Source organism: Phascolarctos cinereus, unplaced genomic scaffold (genome assembly GCF_003287225.1).
Source record: "Phascolarctos cinereus isolate Bilbo 61053 unplaced genomic scaffold, phaCin_HiC Scaffold_9;HRSCAF=440, whole genome shotgun sequence".
Classification (NCBI taxonomy): Eukaryota; Metazoa; Chordata; class Mammalia; order Diprotodontia; family Phascolarctidae; genus Phascolarctos; species Phascolarctos cinereus.
Genome location: NW_027556402.1, coordinates 96,161,252 through 96,179,175, shown reverse-complemented (window position 1 = coordinate 96,179,175; position 17,924 = coordinate 96,161,252). Strand labels below are relative to the sequence as shown.

Genomic DNA, 17,924 nt, shown 5'->3' with positions numbered 1-17,924 from the left:
TGAGGAACCGACTATGTGAGTCCCTTACTCAACCAATTCCAGTAGCTTTTTATTGTGGCTGGGATCAAATATGAACTTCTTTGTTTAGCTTTTAAATCCTTATACAACCTGACCCCAACATATATTTCCAGCATCACTGGACATTATTCTTGTTCCAGTACTTTGAAATTGAACAAATTTGCCTTTCTGTTCCTTTCACACAACCCCCTATCTCTCATCATTGTGCCCAGCCTTCTTACCTGGAATACACTCCCTCCTTACCTCTGCCACACAGAAGCCCTCTCTTTTTTTTAAAGTGGAGCTCAGGCACAATCTTCTGCACGAAACCTTTCCTAATCACCCAAATGCTAAATGCCCTCTCTCCTAAACTACTTTGTACTTAAGTTTTGTATTTATTTGTATTCATCAAGAATGCCTTCACAAAATATGTATAGCATACTTTGTATAGATTTGTATTCATTAACTTCGTATTGCTGTGCTTGTCTTACCCATTTGAATGTAAACTCATTGTGAGTAGGGGTTATTTCATTTTCTATACTTTTATCCCCGATACCTAGGGTGCATAGCATTTAACAAATACTTGTTGATTGATTGACCAATAGCTCTCTCAGCAGATAGACTCCTCCCTCTGACTGCAACTTTGGACAATGGTTCTGACTTTTCTACTTTACTTTAATCCAAAATTCAAAATAGTCTTATAGGGATAAGAGCCAAGGTTGGACAATCTGCAGTGGACAAGCATTGAAAATCCTCATGATACCAGGTTGCTTGGCAGAGTTTCTAGAGATGGTGGTTTGCTCTTTGCTCTATGTGCCTTTAAAAGTACAAAAAGTGATAGTCATGAAGCAGATGACTTAGTCCTCTCTGAGGTAACCCAAGCCTGCTAATGACATCCCAGTAATAGCCAGATGAGTAGTCGGCATAGTGATCTAACTTTAAGAAACCAGCTCGTGGACAACTCAGTGTACATGCATTCATCTATATATTAAAAAAAATTTGTTAAATGCCTTTAAATTTATTATTGCTTTGTTTATTAAGAACTTTTCAATTGGGGTGTATACACATCAATCAGGTAATTCTCCACATTTCATTAATCAGTAAAGCATCAAGGTAGATCACTTTGCTAACCAGTATACTTCATTTTTCCATTGATTTTTTTTTCACATCACCTTGATTTCTTAACTATATGCCTTCTCTCTTCCCTCCTCAGAGAGCCAGCCACATAACAAAGAATTTCCATAAAAGAGAACTGCTAGCCTAGGCTCATTGGGATGACCCTTAGGGGAACCAGGCACCCAAATAGAGGAGTCAGATTCTTTGCCCAGGGTTATGCAGCTATAATTATCTGCAGCTGGATTTGAACTCAGGTCTTCCTGACTCCAAGTCCAGTGCTGCCTAAATTCTCAGACTTAAAACTAGAAGAGACCTTGGAGATTAGCTAGTTCAATCCCTTCATTTTACAAATGAGGAACTTATGCCCCAAAAGGGTTATCTAATGTCACACAGGTAGTAACTGTAATAACACAGCTGGGATTCAAATTCAGGTCTTCTGATTCTAAATCCAGAACTTTACCCCCTGTCCCCTAATCATTTCACAGTGTCTTCAGGGGAAGAAATACAAAACACCAGAGGTAGCCAGGAGCCCATGGGCCAGGTCCTATGCTGTATATGTACTTACTGCCAGGTGGGAGCAGCTATGAGAGTAGCATCACTCTAAAGTTTTACTGAGTGAGCCACTGCTCCTGGCTCAATGTCCAATCCTCTTTGACACAACATCTGTTCTGGCATATGGAATTTGGCATCCTTGACAAGAGGCTGAAATCTCTTTTCAGTCCCCCTTAGAACCAAAGCATATGCTCCAATGGGATCTCCTCTATATGAGAGAAAGAGAGGGAGGAGCAAGAGGGGGAATCGAGAGAGAGAGAGAGAGAGAGAGAGAGAGAGAGAGAGAGAGAGAGACAGACAGAGACAGAGACACAGAGAGAGAGACAGAGACAGAGAGACAGAGAGGGAGACAGAGAGAGACAGAGACAGAGAGAGGGACAGAGAAAGACAGAGAGACAGAGACAGAGAGACAGAGAGAGACAGAGACACAGAGACAGAGAGAGAGAGGAGAGAAGCAATTTAGCAAAAGCAACGAATATGTTAACCAAATCTGAGAGCTGTGCTGAAAGAGCACTGGTGTCCTCTCCCCTCTTCTCTCTCTCCATATATATACAGTATGACCTTGGCTAAGTCATTCATTCTCCTGGGCTCAGTTTCCATATTGCAAAATTAGAGGCTGAACTAGATGATACCTGAAGTTGCTTGCAGCTCTAAGTCTATGCTTGTATGGATATATGAAGAATTCCACATCAATTTCTGCAAAAATGGAAGGAAATACATTTTCTCATCTCTCCTTCAGAGCTAGGCCTTAAAAGAAGAAAGATTAAATAATTGTGGACATATTTGAAATATTTAGGTTAGTAGCTATTTTGCATGTCAGTCAATGAAAATTTATAAGCACCTACTTTGTGCCAGACCCAGGGCTAAGCCCTGGGGATTCAAATACAAATGAAAATAAAGACAACCCCGGCTTCAAAGATTTTACATTCTGACAGGGAAAAGAAGCTCAAAAGCAGGGATAGGCCGAGGTGGGTGAAGAGGGAGAAGGAAAGGGAAGGAGAAGGTACTTACAGGCATAATGGAGAGGTCTATAGCAGCACTTCCATAGAGTGGATAGGGTAAATAGGCATCCATCAAAGGCTCAAAGAATATTCTTTCCTTTCCTTTTCCTTTTGACCTTTCCCTTCTGTTCTCTGATAGAGAAATTAAGATTTGGCCAGTTCATCAGATTAAGTCTAAGACTTCACTTGCAGCAGCTGCTTGACCTGGAGGAGCTATAGTTTTCCCTTCATTTTTTTCCCCATGTATACTTGTAGCTTCATTAGGCTGAAGATGGCTCCTTGTATTCTCCCCAGTCAAGCAACTTGTAACCCTGAAATTCACTGTGCCTTGACTGATACTGGGTTGAAGAAAAGATGTATCACAGTGGATTTCTCAAAGAAGCCACTTGAAAATCTGAATTTCACTGCTTTCGATAACTAGGGCTGAAACAGGACATAAAGAGTATCTCAATTGTCATTCTTATCTTTTAAGAATGAAGGGATACTAATCAAATCAGTCTAAAATGTTACCAGGAAGATAATGTGTGTCCAGCTGTGAATATTGACTTTGAGTACAATGTCATCAGAGTCTACTGATTAACTTAATTTTATTACACATTTTTGGAGGTGTAACTTCTTGTATATGCAAAATCCCTATGAATTAGTATTTCAGCATCATCAGAACCTTGCTATTTTTTAAAATGCTTTATTGGAAACTAAATAACTATGAACAATACAAATAATCAAATAAGCACACAAGATAAGAACTAGAACTTTGCCAAAAACTCAGCATCTAACGATGAGAAACCCAACAAATTTATGGTTATCAAATGACAAAGAAATGTGCTTGTTCTAGGTCCTCTTACAAGCTTGACTGAAACTTGACTGAAATTCTACTACACTTGTAGCTGCCCTTGTGCTGGTATGGCTGGGTCAAAAAGTATGAACAGTTTAGGAACATTTCTTTCATCATATTTCCAAGCTGTTCTCTTGAAGAAGAGAAATGTTTGGACGAATTCACAGTTCCGCTTCAATGTATAGTCGTGGGGGTCTTTCCGCTGCCCCTCCAAATATTATTTCCATATTTTATCATCTTTGTCACTTTGATGGATGTAATGTTTTAATTTTCATTTATATTATTATCATTGTATTGTATATTATGTTCTATCATTATTAGTGATTTGGAGCATTCTTTTGCATGGTTGTAGATGGCTGCACTTCTTTTGAAAACTATTCACATTCTTTTATTACTTATTTATTTTGACTTAATATTTTCATAAGAAGCAACGCAGCGCCGTAATTCCTATGTGGATAATACTCCCTTACATTATGGAAAATATCCTCCAGCAAACTTGTGTACAAATAAAATGCCTGTACAAGGAACAATATTTTCCCACTAATTTCTTCTAAAAAATCAAAGATATTTTCTCTTTGGCCTTGGCAGAAGATTTAAAAACCTTGTTTTGGGAGGAGCTATGAGAATAGCCAGCCTTGTTAGTGTAGGATGTTAGCAGTATGCTTTTCTGGAGTCTTCTCTCCACTTGGCAATTCACTTTTCCTTTGCAGCATTCAGACATTTGCAGCATCTTCCTGATAATGATTTTCTTCATGATTCTGGCCTGTAACACTGGACATGTGGTCAATGGAATGCTTCAAAATTCTTAATTTTCTTTCTTTCTTTTTTTTTTTTTGACTAGGCAATGGGGTTAAGTGACTTGCCCAGCGTCACACAGCTAATAGGTATCAAGTGTCTGGGGCTGGATTTGAACTCAGGTCCTCCTGACTCTAGGGCCAGTGCCCTAACCACTGGGCCACCTAGTTGCCCCATGGTTTTTTTGTTGTTGTTAGGCAATGGAGTTAAGTGACTTGCCCAGGGTCACACAGCTAAGTTCTTAATTTTCTAAGACTCTACTACTAATAATTAGAACCTCTACAATTTTATTGGTAAGGATTATAATAAAGCTGTGTTGAAGTATCAGATTTTACCAATATGTGCTACCATCTACTATTGGCAAGATGCATATATGCCAACTTGAAAATTACATACTTTGAAGTAAACTAATCTCCTGTTATAATTTCCACAAGTTCAAAACTTTATATGTCAACTTTATTTTTTATGAGGAAATACAACTTGCCCCTAATTCCTATCCCAGAGTCTTTGAGGGTCAGCACAAATATTGTAGGCCCTTTGTGCTTGTGAATTACCTTTGTTTATGAAAATAATGCTACTGATTTCACCACAAATAACACAAGCATTTGAACTACCCTTATTTTATCAATATCATAAGTCTGTGAAGCACCTGAGCAAGAGTGTAGTCTATAGCTATGGAACACTGATGATTGTCATAGTGATCTTTGACCTTCGTCTTATTAGTTCTAGTATCTTCTCTAATCCTTGATTCTAAGTAGGCCACAGAGTTATCCATTGTATGTTAGATAAGCATAAAGGATGAACTGAGTTTGGCTTCCTCGTACTTTCTATTAGAAATGTTCCTTTTGGGTGTTATGCACAATGTTGTGAAAGGAAAGACTAAAAAAGTCCATGAAGAATCAGCACCTACCTACAAATTACTCAGACTGTTTATTTACCTCTTTTCTTCTAAGCTACTTCTCAACTATGGTCCTTCATTTCCATTATTGAGTATATGGTCATAGACAAGTCACTTAGCCTTACTGAGCATGTTTTTTCATCTGTCAAATGGGGATAATATATTACCTAGCTTCAAAAAGATGTCTTCTTCCTTCCCCCCACTTCCATGTTATTCTGAGAGTAAAAATTCCTAACACTGGAATGAGAGCTATTGTGAAGAAAGCACTATATAAATGTGAATTATTGTCTTCTCCATGTTTTATAGGTACTCGTTTTCTTTTTTAATTAAATATTTGAGTAGAAAAAAGAGTAAACACCAACAAAGACATCTAAACTTGATTAGTAACTGTATTTAACTCGATTAACTTCAAGGCATAATGTGTGTATGTGCATATACACACATACATACATACATACCCATATTGTCTCAGCCTCCATCAAGATTCTTTGTCCATTCCTTTTCATTATATTGTTCTCTTCTATGTCATGGTATGTACTCTTTCCTTCTGGTTTTGCTTCTTTTCAATTTGCATTCTTTCACAGAGATTTTTTTTTAGAGGCAGCTAGGTGGTATACTTCATGGAGTGCTGGGCTTGTCCAAGTCCAGAAGATCTGAGTTCAAATATTGATCAAGGTATTTATAGCTATGAGCATGTTGACCTAACCTTTCTCAGCTTTAATTTCCTCATCTGTAAAATGGAAATAATAATACTGACTCCCTTACAAAGTTGTTGTGAGGATGAAATGAGAAAATTATGAAAAGGGTGAATTCACCACAATGAAGAGGAAATTAAAACAGTCATTAGGAACTATTTTGCCCAACTGTATGCCAATAAATTTGACAATCTTAGTGAAATGGATGAACATTTACAAAAATATAAATTGCCCAGATTAACAGAAGAGGAAGTAAAATACTTAAATAACCCCATCTCAGAAAAAGAAATTAAACAAGCCATCAATGAACTCCCTAGGAAAAAAATCAAACATTTAAAGAACAATTAATTCCAATACTATATAGACTATTTGGGAAAATAGGTGAAGAAGGAGTCTTACCAAATTCTTTCTATGATACAAATATGGTACTGATACCTAAACCTGGAACAGTCAAAACAGAGAAAGAAAATTATAGATCAATTTCCCTAAAGAATATAAATGCAAAAATTTTAAATAACATATTAGCAAATAGATTACAGCAACTTATCATGAGAATAATACATTATGATCAGGTAGGATTTATACCAGGAATGCAGGGTTAGTTCAATATTAGGAAAACTATCAGCGTAATTGATCATATCAACAACAAAACTAAGAGAAAGCACATGACTATCTCAATAGATGCAGAAAAAGTTTTTGGCACAATACAACACCCATTCCTATTAAAGAGAGCATAGGAATAAATGCAGTCTTCCTTAAAATGATAAGGAGCATCTACCTCTGGGGGGGGAGGGCGGGGCAAATGGCGGGAAACAGGCTCTCTGTTGGCAAGGATAGGAGGAAGGAACCATCTTTTAGTTGGGGGGGGGAACATAAGTTACTTGTTAGGTAGCTCCCTATTTAAACTAATTTTTTATTTTATAGCTGAGCAACCAGGTGGCACAGTGGATAGAGTGCCAGGCATGAAGTCAGGAAGACCTGAGCTAAAATTTGGCCTCAGACATTTGCTAGCTCTATGACCCAGGACAAGTCATTTAACACCATTTGCCTCAGTTTCCTCATCTACAAAATGAGCTGCAGAAGGAAATGGCAAACTAAGAAAACCCCAAGTGGGGGTCACAGAGAGTCAGATATGACTGAGCTACAACAACATTCTTTCTAATTAGATGCTAAGTTCTGTTCTTATACTGCTGAACAACTGCAAATGATATCAGTATCTTTTAAATTTTGTGCCCTATGAACTTGGCGCTACAGGACAAATCCCTGGCTGTTCCCATCCTACCCATGAATCTGATAAGTAGGCCTTCTATAAGCCACTGACACAGCAACTCTGCTTTGCTGTTCACTTGCTGATTTTCAACATTTCTCCAGAAGTTGTTCCCTGTGTCCTTCTTTGCCTCGTTTGGGCTAATTTAGATTTGTAAGCTTGACACATACTTCCCCACTTGGTCTTTATGTACAGATGGTGCTTTGCACTGTTCTAGGAGCTTAAAAATATTAAATAATAAGCATTGCTTTCAGAAGATGTTGATATTGACATTTCAAATGACAGCTGGCCAAGCATTCTTCTCTCCAATGACCTTGTGTGATTTTGATACTTCTAGATTAGACAACTGTAATGACCCCCACTGACATTTACCCTTGAATACCACCTGGATGCTAAGGTTTTGCAGAGAATTAAGTTACTTTTTCTTGATTTGCCCTTTGCAAATCTCAGCACTGGATAACAATTTGCCTATGGATGTAATTTCAGTTGTTTATAATAACCTTTAATCACCTATAAAGCCAAGCCACAGCTTCTCATGTGGCAGAGTTGGGTGTGCTTAGGCTACCTTTGCTGTTGGCAGTATGTTCTAACTTGGGATTCTCTTTCCTTGTATTAGTTGTCTTTTGTTTGGTTTTGTTTTTGGCTAGGCAACAGGGTTAAGTGACTTGCCTAGGGTCACACAGCTTGTAAGTGTCAAGTATCTGAGGCTGGATTTGAACTCAGGTCCTCCTGACTCCAGGGCCAGTGTTCTATCCACCGTACCACTTAGCTGCCCCTGTTAGTTGTCTTTGAAAGATTACCAGATGCAGTGGGGATATAATTGATTTGGCTTTGTGTCTGTCTGGTAACATTTGGATTGGGATATGTATATCCAAGTATATGTCTAGACTTAAAGCAAAGCAGTTCCATCAGACTTTGCCTCAACTCTAACAAATCCATATGCCCTTTCTGAAGCTCCTTTCCCAAGTTTTTACTTAGAGCTTTCAGTTTGATATTGACTTTGTCCCGTAGGTTACTATATATGTATGCACATATGTATCTATAAATATATATATACACATTGATATATATATTTTTAAAAGGAAAAAATAGCAACAATAGAAGGATATGACAAGTTAATCAGAGGTTTAATAATTTCTGCCTGGATGAGTTTTGGTTTAGAAATGTCAACACCAATGCTTCTCATGGGTAAGGAATAGAGGGCTGATCTCTCCACTGATCCAGCATTTCAACTACAAATCCAATTACAAACTAAAGGAATAAAATGATCATGACATTTTGGGAATAAAGTTGTAAAAGTGAGGGGTGTGTATGTTAGATATATGAAATGTTGCATGCACTTTAAGATAAGGTCATTGTATTATTAGTTTTACTTAACTGCCTCATACTTTGTTATAAGAAAAGTGAGAGTAATCTATACAATTACAGTGTAAAAACAAAACACATCAATATAACTTTTTTTTTAAAGTGAGTAGAGGCATAGGTTTAATGTAATTACAATGTCAGCCACTGGGATATGGTTTCCTTTTCATTAGAACCACTTTCCTAAACTCCAAAATTTGAAGACTTCAGACCTGTTTTAATTCCTCAGTGGCATCCTGAAGATTATGAATTTAGGATTTTTGGAAAATTAAAACAAAGATCCTGCTTTTTAGTCATGCCTTTTTTATAACTATCCAGTTTCTTTTCTTTTTAATCTCTCTGGAATGGTCTAACACTTTGTATCTCTTTAAATGAATACCATTCCTTTCCCTACTTTCAACTGAATACAATGTTTTCTAGTGAAGAAAAGCAAAAAAAAAAAAATTATAAAAAACCTATGACATGCAAGGCTCTATAAAGACAAAACGAATGACAGTCCCTACCCTCAAGGAGCTTATATTCTCCTAAAGGAAACACTACTTCACAAAAATAGAGGGGCCAGTCACCATTCTGCCGTTCCTTAGGAGGTTTAGAGTGCCTCCTAAGACTCTGAAGACTAAGCATAATCTCCTTTCCCCACCCAAAGCCATAAATATGGGTAGTAGGCTCATGGGATCCTATATCTAGAGATGGAAGGGACCTCAGTAGTTTATTTAATCTAACTTCTTTATCTTTTTGATGAGAACTTGCCAGAGGTCACATAGATAGTAAATGTCTGAGGTGAATTTTGAAGCCATATCTTCTCTGATTCTAGTCCTCTTTACACTGTACCAAGCTAGTAAATTCACTCCCACATACCAACACTGGCTTTTGCCCATTAAACTGAAAGCAGGTGCAAAACCAAATTGAAGTGGGAACTGGGTGACCACAGGAAGAACTAACTGATACGGTTATGAAAGATGCCTTCTTCCTGTCCTCATTCTCCCTCCATTCTTTTAGGCTTGTCTCAAGCCCAGTCCCCAGGTAGTTTATGTTAGATAATGGAGTGAAATAAGTTAGCTATTCTTAGTCATTGTACCCCCAGTATGGAGCACATGTCTGGCATATATATAGGTGATTCATTAATACTAATCGACTGATTGACTGACCATAGCAGGAGCCATTGAAGACTCTTCCAAGTTGATTTGGCCCAGTGAACTTTCCTTGCCTAAGTAACTTATTGTTTTCTACTAGTCAATTGTAAGGAATGCCCTGGAGGTATTCTACCTGTTTTGTACACTCCACAACAGGAAGTGGCATCAATACCCTTGTTCTTTAGCCCTCTGAGCCTATCAAGTATTTTTTTTGTGGTCTGCTGTTTCTTTATTATTATTTTTTAATTAATTATTTACTTTTAGTTTTCAACATTCACTTTTATAAGATTTTGAGTTCTAATTTTTCCCCTCCCTCTGCTGCCCCCTCTCTAAGATGGCATGCAATCTAATATAGAGCCTATCGAGTCTTAAGGATGGTTTCAGTACCTTTTGAGGAAAAACTAGTCTAACTTAAATTGCATTTAATTCCACCATACCAACTCACCCCTTTCCAAGGCCAAACATAGACAATAAGTGTCCTTGTTTAAAGGTATTACTTTTCAGTGATTTCATTTCACTTTTAAAAAACTCAGCCAGGTAGTGTTCCTTGAGGAACCTTTGAGGAGCCAGGTCCTTCCTAAATTTTGCACATGAAAAGATTCAGGTTGGTTAGGATCACATAGCAGAAATCATGGTGACCTGAGAGTCAGAAAGCTGTTTCTAGTTGAGGCTGTGTCTTGCTATGCTACTTTGCACGTTCCTTTTCCTCTCTAAGCCTCAGTTTCCTCATTTGCAAAATGAGGTGGTTGGTTTATGTCATCACTATGGTCCCTTGTAGCCTCTACTTTTACATCTGTGCTGGTACTTGAAAACGGCCTACCTCCCCATACATCTGCTGCTTTGTATCCTCATAGTAAATGGGAGCCAATGAAGGAAAGCAGAGGAGGTACTGGATTAGAGCCACAGAATTTAGGTTTGAATTCTGGCACAATCACTTATTACATTTGGTTAAGTCAACCAACCTCTCTAGGCCTCAGTTTCATTGACTAGTGGGGGTGGGGCGGACTACATGGTCTCAAAGGATCTTTACAACTGTAATTCCATAATCCAATGATGGTGGCAGAAGAAAAGAGATATTTAGAGGCTGTTTGAGACAGGTCTTTATGGGACACCTAATGGATGGTTCAGTTTAGTTGTGGTTTGTTGTTATGGTTATTGTTAGATTTCAGATTTTCTGGGCAGGTCTGTGTCTAATTCTGTCTTCTGTGTGGCACCTGTCACATTGTTGGTACTCAAATGTTAAACATTAATAAAATGGTAATGAGTGCCAATATTAGATTAGACCCATAAGATTCAGAGTAGTGATAAGTATGATTGAAATGCTTAGATTGGTAGGGATTATAAAGAGGAAAAATTAGTTGTAATTAAAGTTAAATGACAGTTTAGTAGCTGTTATTTTGTGGGTGGATTAGACAAAAAGATTATTCCCTTACCTGAGGTCATTGGAGCAGTTCAAAATCACTATGTTCAAATGAATTAAGGCTTTGAAATTGATAGGATCTCCACCTGAATAGTAGGGTTTATCAGAAAGGTGAAAGAGTCAAGAGAGAGTAGTTTTAGCAAGAGTGGTATAAAATAGTGAAAAGATAAAAGTTTAAATTGGGTTTTCAGTTTCATACCCAGCCAGAAGAGACTGCCCCCTCAATAGGTTATAGGACTCTTTCCTTAGTACCTACAGAAGTGACATACAGCACCACTCTGAAAGGTGCCCAAACGGGAGCTGACTGGACTAAGAAAATGTCAACTGAACAGGTTTTTTAAAGGTGATTTTACCATTTTGAAAAGCAAACTTATTTGGGTAAAATACTAGTTTTAAAAATGTAACAATTTTCCTGAAGACACAGCAACCACCCACTCATTCACCAAAAACATCTGCAGATGAAAAACAGCCAGTGAGAACCAGACTGGTTTCCTTTTTCCTGTTAGATGTTTGTCTTTCTGTAAAGTGCACAAACGGGCACAAAAGCAAGCACCATTTGGGAAGGAGAACAGACAAATTAGGGAAGATAAGGGAGAGTGTAGAGAGAAAACAAATTTTCATATCCTACTCTGTAATGTCCTCGACTGCAACAAGTGAGCCTGAGGAGAAAATCTCTGGTGTATACAGTGAGGGTTTTTCAGACAAAACACAGAAACGATAAATGTAATAGTTAATAAAGATATGATAGAATTTATTACTCTAACTTCTCAGTAATTAATTTTTGGATAAGTCACTCAAGCTCTCAGGGGCTCTGTTTCCTCATTTGTCAAACTAGAGGGTTTGACTAGACAACTGATTCTAATTCTGGGGGCGCTGGACCCTATCTGTCAGGCATTATAGCCCTTCGGGTGATTATTTAGACGACTGGAAAGCAAAGAGAATGAGGAAGGTTTTAATTTAATTTTTTTAATCCAGTGAAATTATTCCCCAGGGAGTCTCCAGTCCAAATTCTAGGTAAACAATCAAATGTGTTTAACTTTTCAGAGGCGGTGCCTTCTTTCTCTTGTTTGGCAAATTTCAGATTTTCTGGGCTTCAAACCCTAGGAAAGCTCCCAGGATCAGAACCCCCCAGAAGAGAAACAGGAGATGGAGGGGGGAAGAGGCCTATGGAGGAGGCAGCATGGTGGTGTATGTGTTTATATTCGAGCCTACCCTATGGGGAAGGAGGGAGCTTTGCAAAGTGCTTAAGCAGCCTCGTGTCCAAAGGAACCAGGTTCCTTCCGGGCAGAAGGAACGCCTTGGGAAGAAAAAGAATGCAGGTCATGAAGAAAGACTGGCTCTACTAAGCCACGTTGGCCCACTGGGACTGCACTCGATTTACCTGGAGCGAAGGCTGTAGGTGCAACCTCGACGGAGAAGGAGGCGGCAGAGAGCGGCCGGGAGGAGGGAGAGGGGTGGAGTAACAAGAAGGGGCTGGAGGCTCGGGACCCAGAGCCACCTCCCTCAGTCCCTCCCCCGGAATGATGCTGCTGCCCCTGGACTCGCCCTGTTGGTGTCACTCACTCTTCACCATGGTTGCAGCACAAAGCAACAAGCCTTGGAGGCCGCTTCCTCCCTAAGGAGCGGCTCCAGCGGCGGCCGGAGAAGGCGCCGAAGAAGGAGGAGGAGGAGGGGAATAGTTGCTTCACAAACACTCACACAAGGGGGCTTTGCTTGGCTCCGCTCTCGGCCAAGAGACTCCTCGGACCCTCGGACCCCGCCTGGAGGAGACCTCCCCCCACTGCCTGGGCAGCCGCCTGCAGCGCCTCCCCAGACGGGCGAGGAACAAAGTTGCCGAGAGCTGCTGGGCCAAGGGGCTGCAGCTCGGGCTGCGTGCGCTCCCTGCTGCAGAGCCCGGGCCGGGACAGCCTCCCTCCCCGGGCTTCTGGATGGGGGCAGGCGGCGGCGGCTGCCGAGACCTCGGAGGCGGCAGCGGCCAGGAAGGCTGCGGCGGTGGCGGCAGAGTAGCCCGGGGGGATGCAGCAGCAGTCCGGGGGGACGGCCGAGCCGAGTAGACCAAGCCTCGGAGGAGCGGCGGCGGCGGCTGCGGCGGCAGTGCTGGCGACTGGGCTTCGCTGCGGCCAGACTTGAGAGCCAGCAAAGGAGCTCTCCTCTCCCTTTCCTTCCTCCCGGGCCAGTTGCTGCGGCGGCGCCGAGACTCCCGGGGGAGATTTGGGGGAGGGGGCGAGAGCTGAGAGTCCTGACTCCCTGAGACCTTGGAGCTCCTCGGGGGCAGCGCGATCTCCAACCCAGGAGGGGCCACAAGGCCCAGTCTGCTACCCCCCTTCCCTCTTCTCCGCTTTTTACTCTCCCCCCACCTCACCTCCCAGCTACCACTCCCCACCTCCCTAAAAATAACTCAGCCCCGGCGGGGACAGGAGGAGCCGCCACTGTCACCCGAGAGGAGCCGGGGGAGGCGTGTCCGAGTCTTTGGCCCCGGGAGCGAGGGAGCCGGGCGCGCCAGGAAGCCTCCGAGACTGAACTAGGGGGAAGGGGAGAAGGAAGAGTTTACGTCCCGGCCCGGTCCCTTGCTCCCTTCGCCCGGGGCCTAGGGCTGAGGGTCCGCGAAGATTCGGGGAGAGCTTTCCCGGGGACTGGGCCACTCGGGGTCCCGGCCCTGGAAAGCACCCCTGGGCTGAGAGGCCCGGGAGCGGCGGCCTCGGAGGCGGAGACAGAGGCAGCGGCAGCCGCGGCAGCGTTAGGAGCGCCGCCTTCTGCTCTTCTCCCCCCTCCCCCAATCTCCTCCCCTTCCCTCCCCTCCCCGCTCTTCCCTTCTCTTCCCCTCCCCTGCCCTCTCTTCTCCTCCCCTCCCCACTCCCTGGCCCGGCCCGGCCAGGCCAGTGTCCGCGGGAACCCCCTGCGGACCCTGCGCCCCAGGCCCCCTGCGGCTGCGCTGCTGCGCTGCTTCGCTGCGAGCGGACGGATCAAGAAACGGAGGAAACGTTTGAGCCTGAGCGGGGCCCGGGCGAAGCTCTGTTGGTGCTGGGAGGAACAGCCCCAGCCCGGCCCCGCAGGGGGGAGATGGCGTCCTACGTGGATAACAGCTTCCGCCAGGCGGTGATGAAGAACCCAGCCGAAAGGAGCCCCCAGGTACCGGCCCCCGGCCCCCGCGTGGCTCGTCATCCCCAGCGACGGCCTTTCCCGATTTGCACTACTTTTCTCCCTTTTCTAATTCCCTCTGTCCAGCCTCCTCTCACACCCCTACTGTCCCCCTCCTCCATGACCTTTTTCTTGCCGCCCCCCGGCTCTCTTTGCCCCTTTGCAACTATCCATTCTCTTCCTCTCCCATCCCCTTGGGTTGGGGATTCCTTCAACTCCTGAGTGAATGATTTGAATTCTCTTCTTGTCAGCCCCTTATCATCAGTCTTCCCTCCCTCTCCCTTCCATTGCCTTCTACTTAACCTCCCCCCCCCCTTTCAGGCATACTGTGGGCCATTGGTCACCAACTTTGTAGGCTAGGAGATCTTACTCCTGGGAAACTTCTTTTCCTTTACTTGGTGCCATTTAAACTTTTAGTTGGAGGTCTTTATGTCTCCTTTTCTAATAATGTGTAAAGGGAAGCTCAGGGGAGCGTTCAAAGGTGGAGGTGCACTGTTGGCTGGGTTAGTTTTGTACAACTCTATCAAAATACTGAATTTAGTAGTCTGAAAATCTTTTTTCCTCTTCAAGAGAGAAATGGTGTGTGTGTGTGTGTGTGTGTGTGTGTGTGTATGTTTAATTTTGCCTAATGGTGCCCTTTAACGAAGGGATGCTGAGTCTCCACCCCCTACCCCAGTGTGAAAATATTGGCTTAATACCAGAGATGGTGCTCTTGGAAATGTTTGTAGTTTAGATTACAGAACTGACCGCAAATCAGGGATATTTACATGCATAGGTAGTAATGGTATTTGAACTGTTTGCGTAAAAGGGAACCGATTCTTTTGCATTACCCATCCTTTTTCAAGTTAAGATAGTTCTTTAACCTTTAGAAACTTAAATTTAATGGCTTTTTTTTTGAGGGGGTAGAAGTGGCATTTGGCTATTTTAAACTGCATTCAAGATGGGGGAAATTTTATAACAATGTTTTGACTTTTCCCCCCTTTAACAGTTTTTTTTTAGCCGACTGGATTATGCTAAACAACAACATATTCTTTCAGTTTTGAATTGGTGACTAGATGGGATGCTGCTTCCAACTGTCTTAAGACAAGTAAGCTCTCACTGATCCCTGACACAAGCTGCAGTTCTGAAACTAATGACTGAAAGAGTTACTTAACTCATTAGAGTTTAATGCCATCTGTCCTGTCTTCATAATGTCCTCTTTTCTCTGAGTTGGTTATGTCCCATTTTAAGGGGGCCTGTTCTTCCCCTTAACACCCCCACCCCCAACCTCTGGACTTTTGATACTATTAATTTTCCCCCCCTATTTCCCCTTTAACACAAACAAGCAAGATAGAGCACAAACGGTTTATTTTTTTACAGGCTTATAGCCTCATTTTGACAGAAGTCCAGAGGATGATATGAGAGTCTCACTTAAACCTTTCCCAGGGAAGTTGATGTAGACATATCTGGGAACTCACAGAATGATTGTATACATTCACCAACTCTATGAAAGACTAATTTTCTAAGTAAAATTATTTTAATCTGTCTCTTGTAAGATTCTTCCTAAAAGACTCCTACAGCTGAAAAAGGAAGGTTCTGCCCATGCATAGATTTCCCTCTTTATGTGCCCTGTCTCATCCAGTATTTGCTTTATATTTGGCAGTCACTCCAAATACTTCTCCATGTGTAAATGGATGGCTCAGTAGGGGTAAGATTTGAAAAGCTAATTTCAGTTAGATCTTTCACTTTCTTTCAAGGATGCTGTTTGAAATATGAAGTGAAATCACATGCTTAGAACCTTAGAACCCCAGAAGGGGAGTTGGGAGATGATGTAAGTGACCTTTAGTGTAGATTAGAAAAAGAACATTGCGGTTGGTCAGTTAGTAGACTGGCAGTTTCTCAGAAACCAGTCATTCAGGTGGTGGGGCATCAAATTAGGCTGGATGAGACAAAACATCTTCTGTGACAGCTGAAAGCATGTGCCAAATAAAATGAACTGTTAAACTTTCCTGTTTCTGTGACAATTCTGTAGAATAGAATAAAATGGATGTAGCACAGAAATTAGCCTGAATGTAATAAGAAGGAGCCATGGCAAGAAACCAGGTTCTCTAGGCAGCTAAATTCAGAACTGGGAGAAGTGGCCTAGGGGATCAACAGATATTTAGAACCCTTCAGAGAGTCATCTTGGGAAAGGAGCTTGGAATCATAGATTTAGAAGTGGAAGTCATTTAAGTCATGGCTTAAATGTCACGTCCAACTCCCTTATTTTATGTGTAGGGAAACTGAGAGGTTAGGTGACTTGGTCAGGGTCATACAGATGGTAAATAGTTTCTTATACATTGACAGCAGTTTCTCCCTATCATTAGACAAGATTCTCCTTTGGTGTCCAGAATACTTGAACCAGGATGAAGGATCTTGAGATCACGTATGTAAGGATTGGTTAAAGGAGCTGGGGATGTTAACATGTTTAGCCAGGAGAAGGGAGCTGTCTTCAAGTTTATGAAGGACCCACCTTTATGTGGAAGATGGACGGTTACTTCTGTTGAGAACCATGGGTAGAAGCTGTGAAAAAGCTAATGGAGATTTGATTTAAGGGGCTTGGAGGTGGGGTGGGGGTGGGGAGACTTCGTAGCTATTGAGTCATCAAAGAATGGAACAAGGAGATAGAAGGTCTTGTTGAGGCTGTTAGGACTCTTGTCGTGGGTTTGTAGAGTTTCATTTTGGATGATTAGGTGGTCTTTGAGACAGTCCAACTCTAAGATGTTCCGGTTTTGTGAAAACTCTCATATTTAAAAAGAATCTATTCTCATTTGAGTATTAATATCAAGGTAAACTGTTCACCTTAGTGAATATTCCATGCAACACTTTAAAAGTGAGCTATTGTTTTATACCTGTATTTTTAAATGCAGGGAAAAGGGAAATACTCTCCCATTGATTTTTCATATTGTGTGTTATTCTGTTAATATAATGGGAAAGTTTTCTTTTATAGGTCTTGGATTAGTGGGTTAGAAATCTACACATTTAATAAAAGCAAGCCTAATAAATTAAATATTTTATTTTGGACTCCCAAATGAAAAGATTAGTAAAATATTCTTTTCTGTATTTGTTTCGTAGAACTTCATAATGGTTCTTTTCAACTAATATACTGGTTATAGCAAGTTAGAGGAACAGGATAGAGTTAGGGAAAATCAGAAATGCTAAGTAATATTTGTTTTGAAACTTATTTTAACCACCCTACCCCAGAATCTTAGTTTCTGATTCAAACTCAGTGAAGGCATAGTTTTGTAGTTAGGTCAATCAATTGTCCTGAAAATTTGTGATGACACAAAATGTAGCCTCCATAGTTAATTGACAGATCGGGTGGATAAGATAGTGGGGAGGAGCTTCTGTTGAAACTTAGTAAATAATTAGGAAAGACGATGTATTTTTAAAGTATACATCATTGAACATTTTCCTCTGAGTTTTATTTCAGCATCTTTGATAGAGGAAACATGTTAAGGGAGAAATACATCATTGCCACCTTTTAAAAGATTAAAAAAAAAGCCAAAATCTAATGAAAAAAATGTACATTATGTGAATTCAGACAAGGGGTCTGAAAACCTGGCCAGACTGTTGTAGTCAATGGAGTACTGTGTTCAAGGAGGCAAAAAGCCGCAGAAAATAATAAAAAGAGACATGTGCATGTTTACATTGTTCAGGTTACTTCAGTTGGAAAAAAAACCCCACCAGCTCTCTT

At 41.4% G+C, this 17,924-nt stretch overlaps 1 protein-coding gene across 6 annotated transcripts in view; it reads left to right on the top strand.

The window, feature by feature from the left end:
* The first annotated feature begins 14,041 nt into the window (after positions 1 to 14,041).
* The window catches only part of RAPGEF2 (Rap guanine nucleotide exchange factor 2), a 310,785-nt gene continuing 306,902 nt past the window's right edge, over positions 14,042 to 17,924 (top strand). For all 6 annotated transcript variants that reach the window (XM_020969701.2, XM_020969697.2, XM_020969698.2 and 3 more), the window contains exon 1: positions 14,042 to 14,200. In XM_020969701.2, coding sequence (XP_020825360.1) covers positions 14,132 to 14,200 — 69 coding nt within the window. In that variant the 5' untranslated portion in view covers positions 14,042 to 14,131. The remainder of the gene's footprint in view (positions 14,201 to 17,924) is intronic.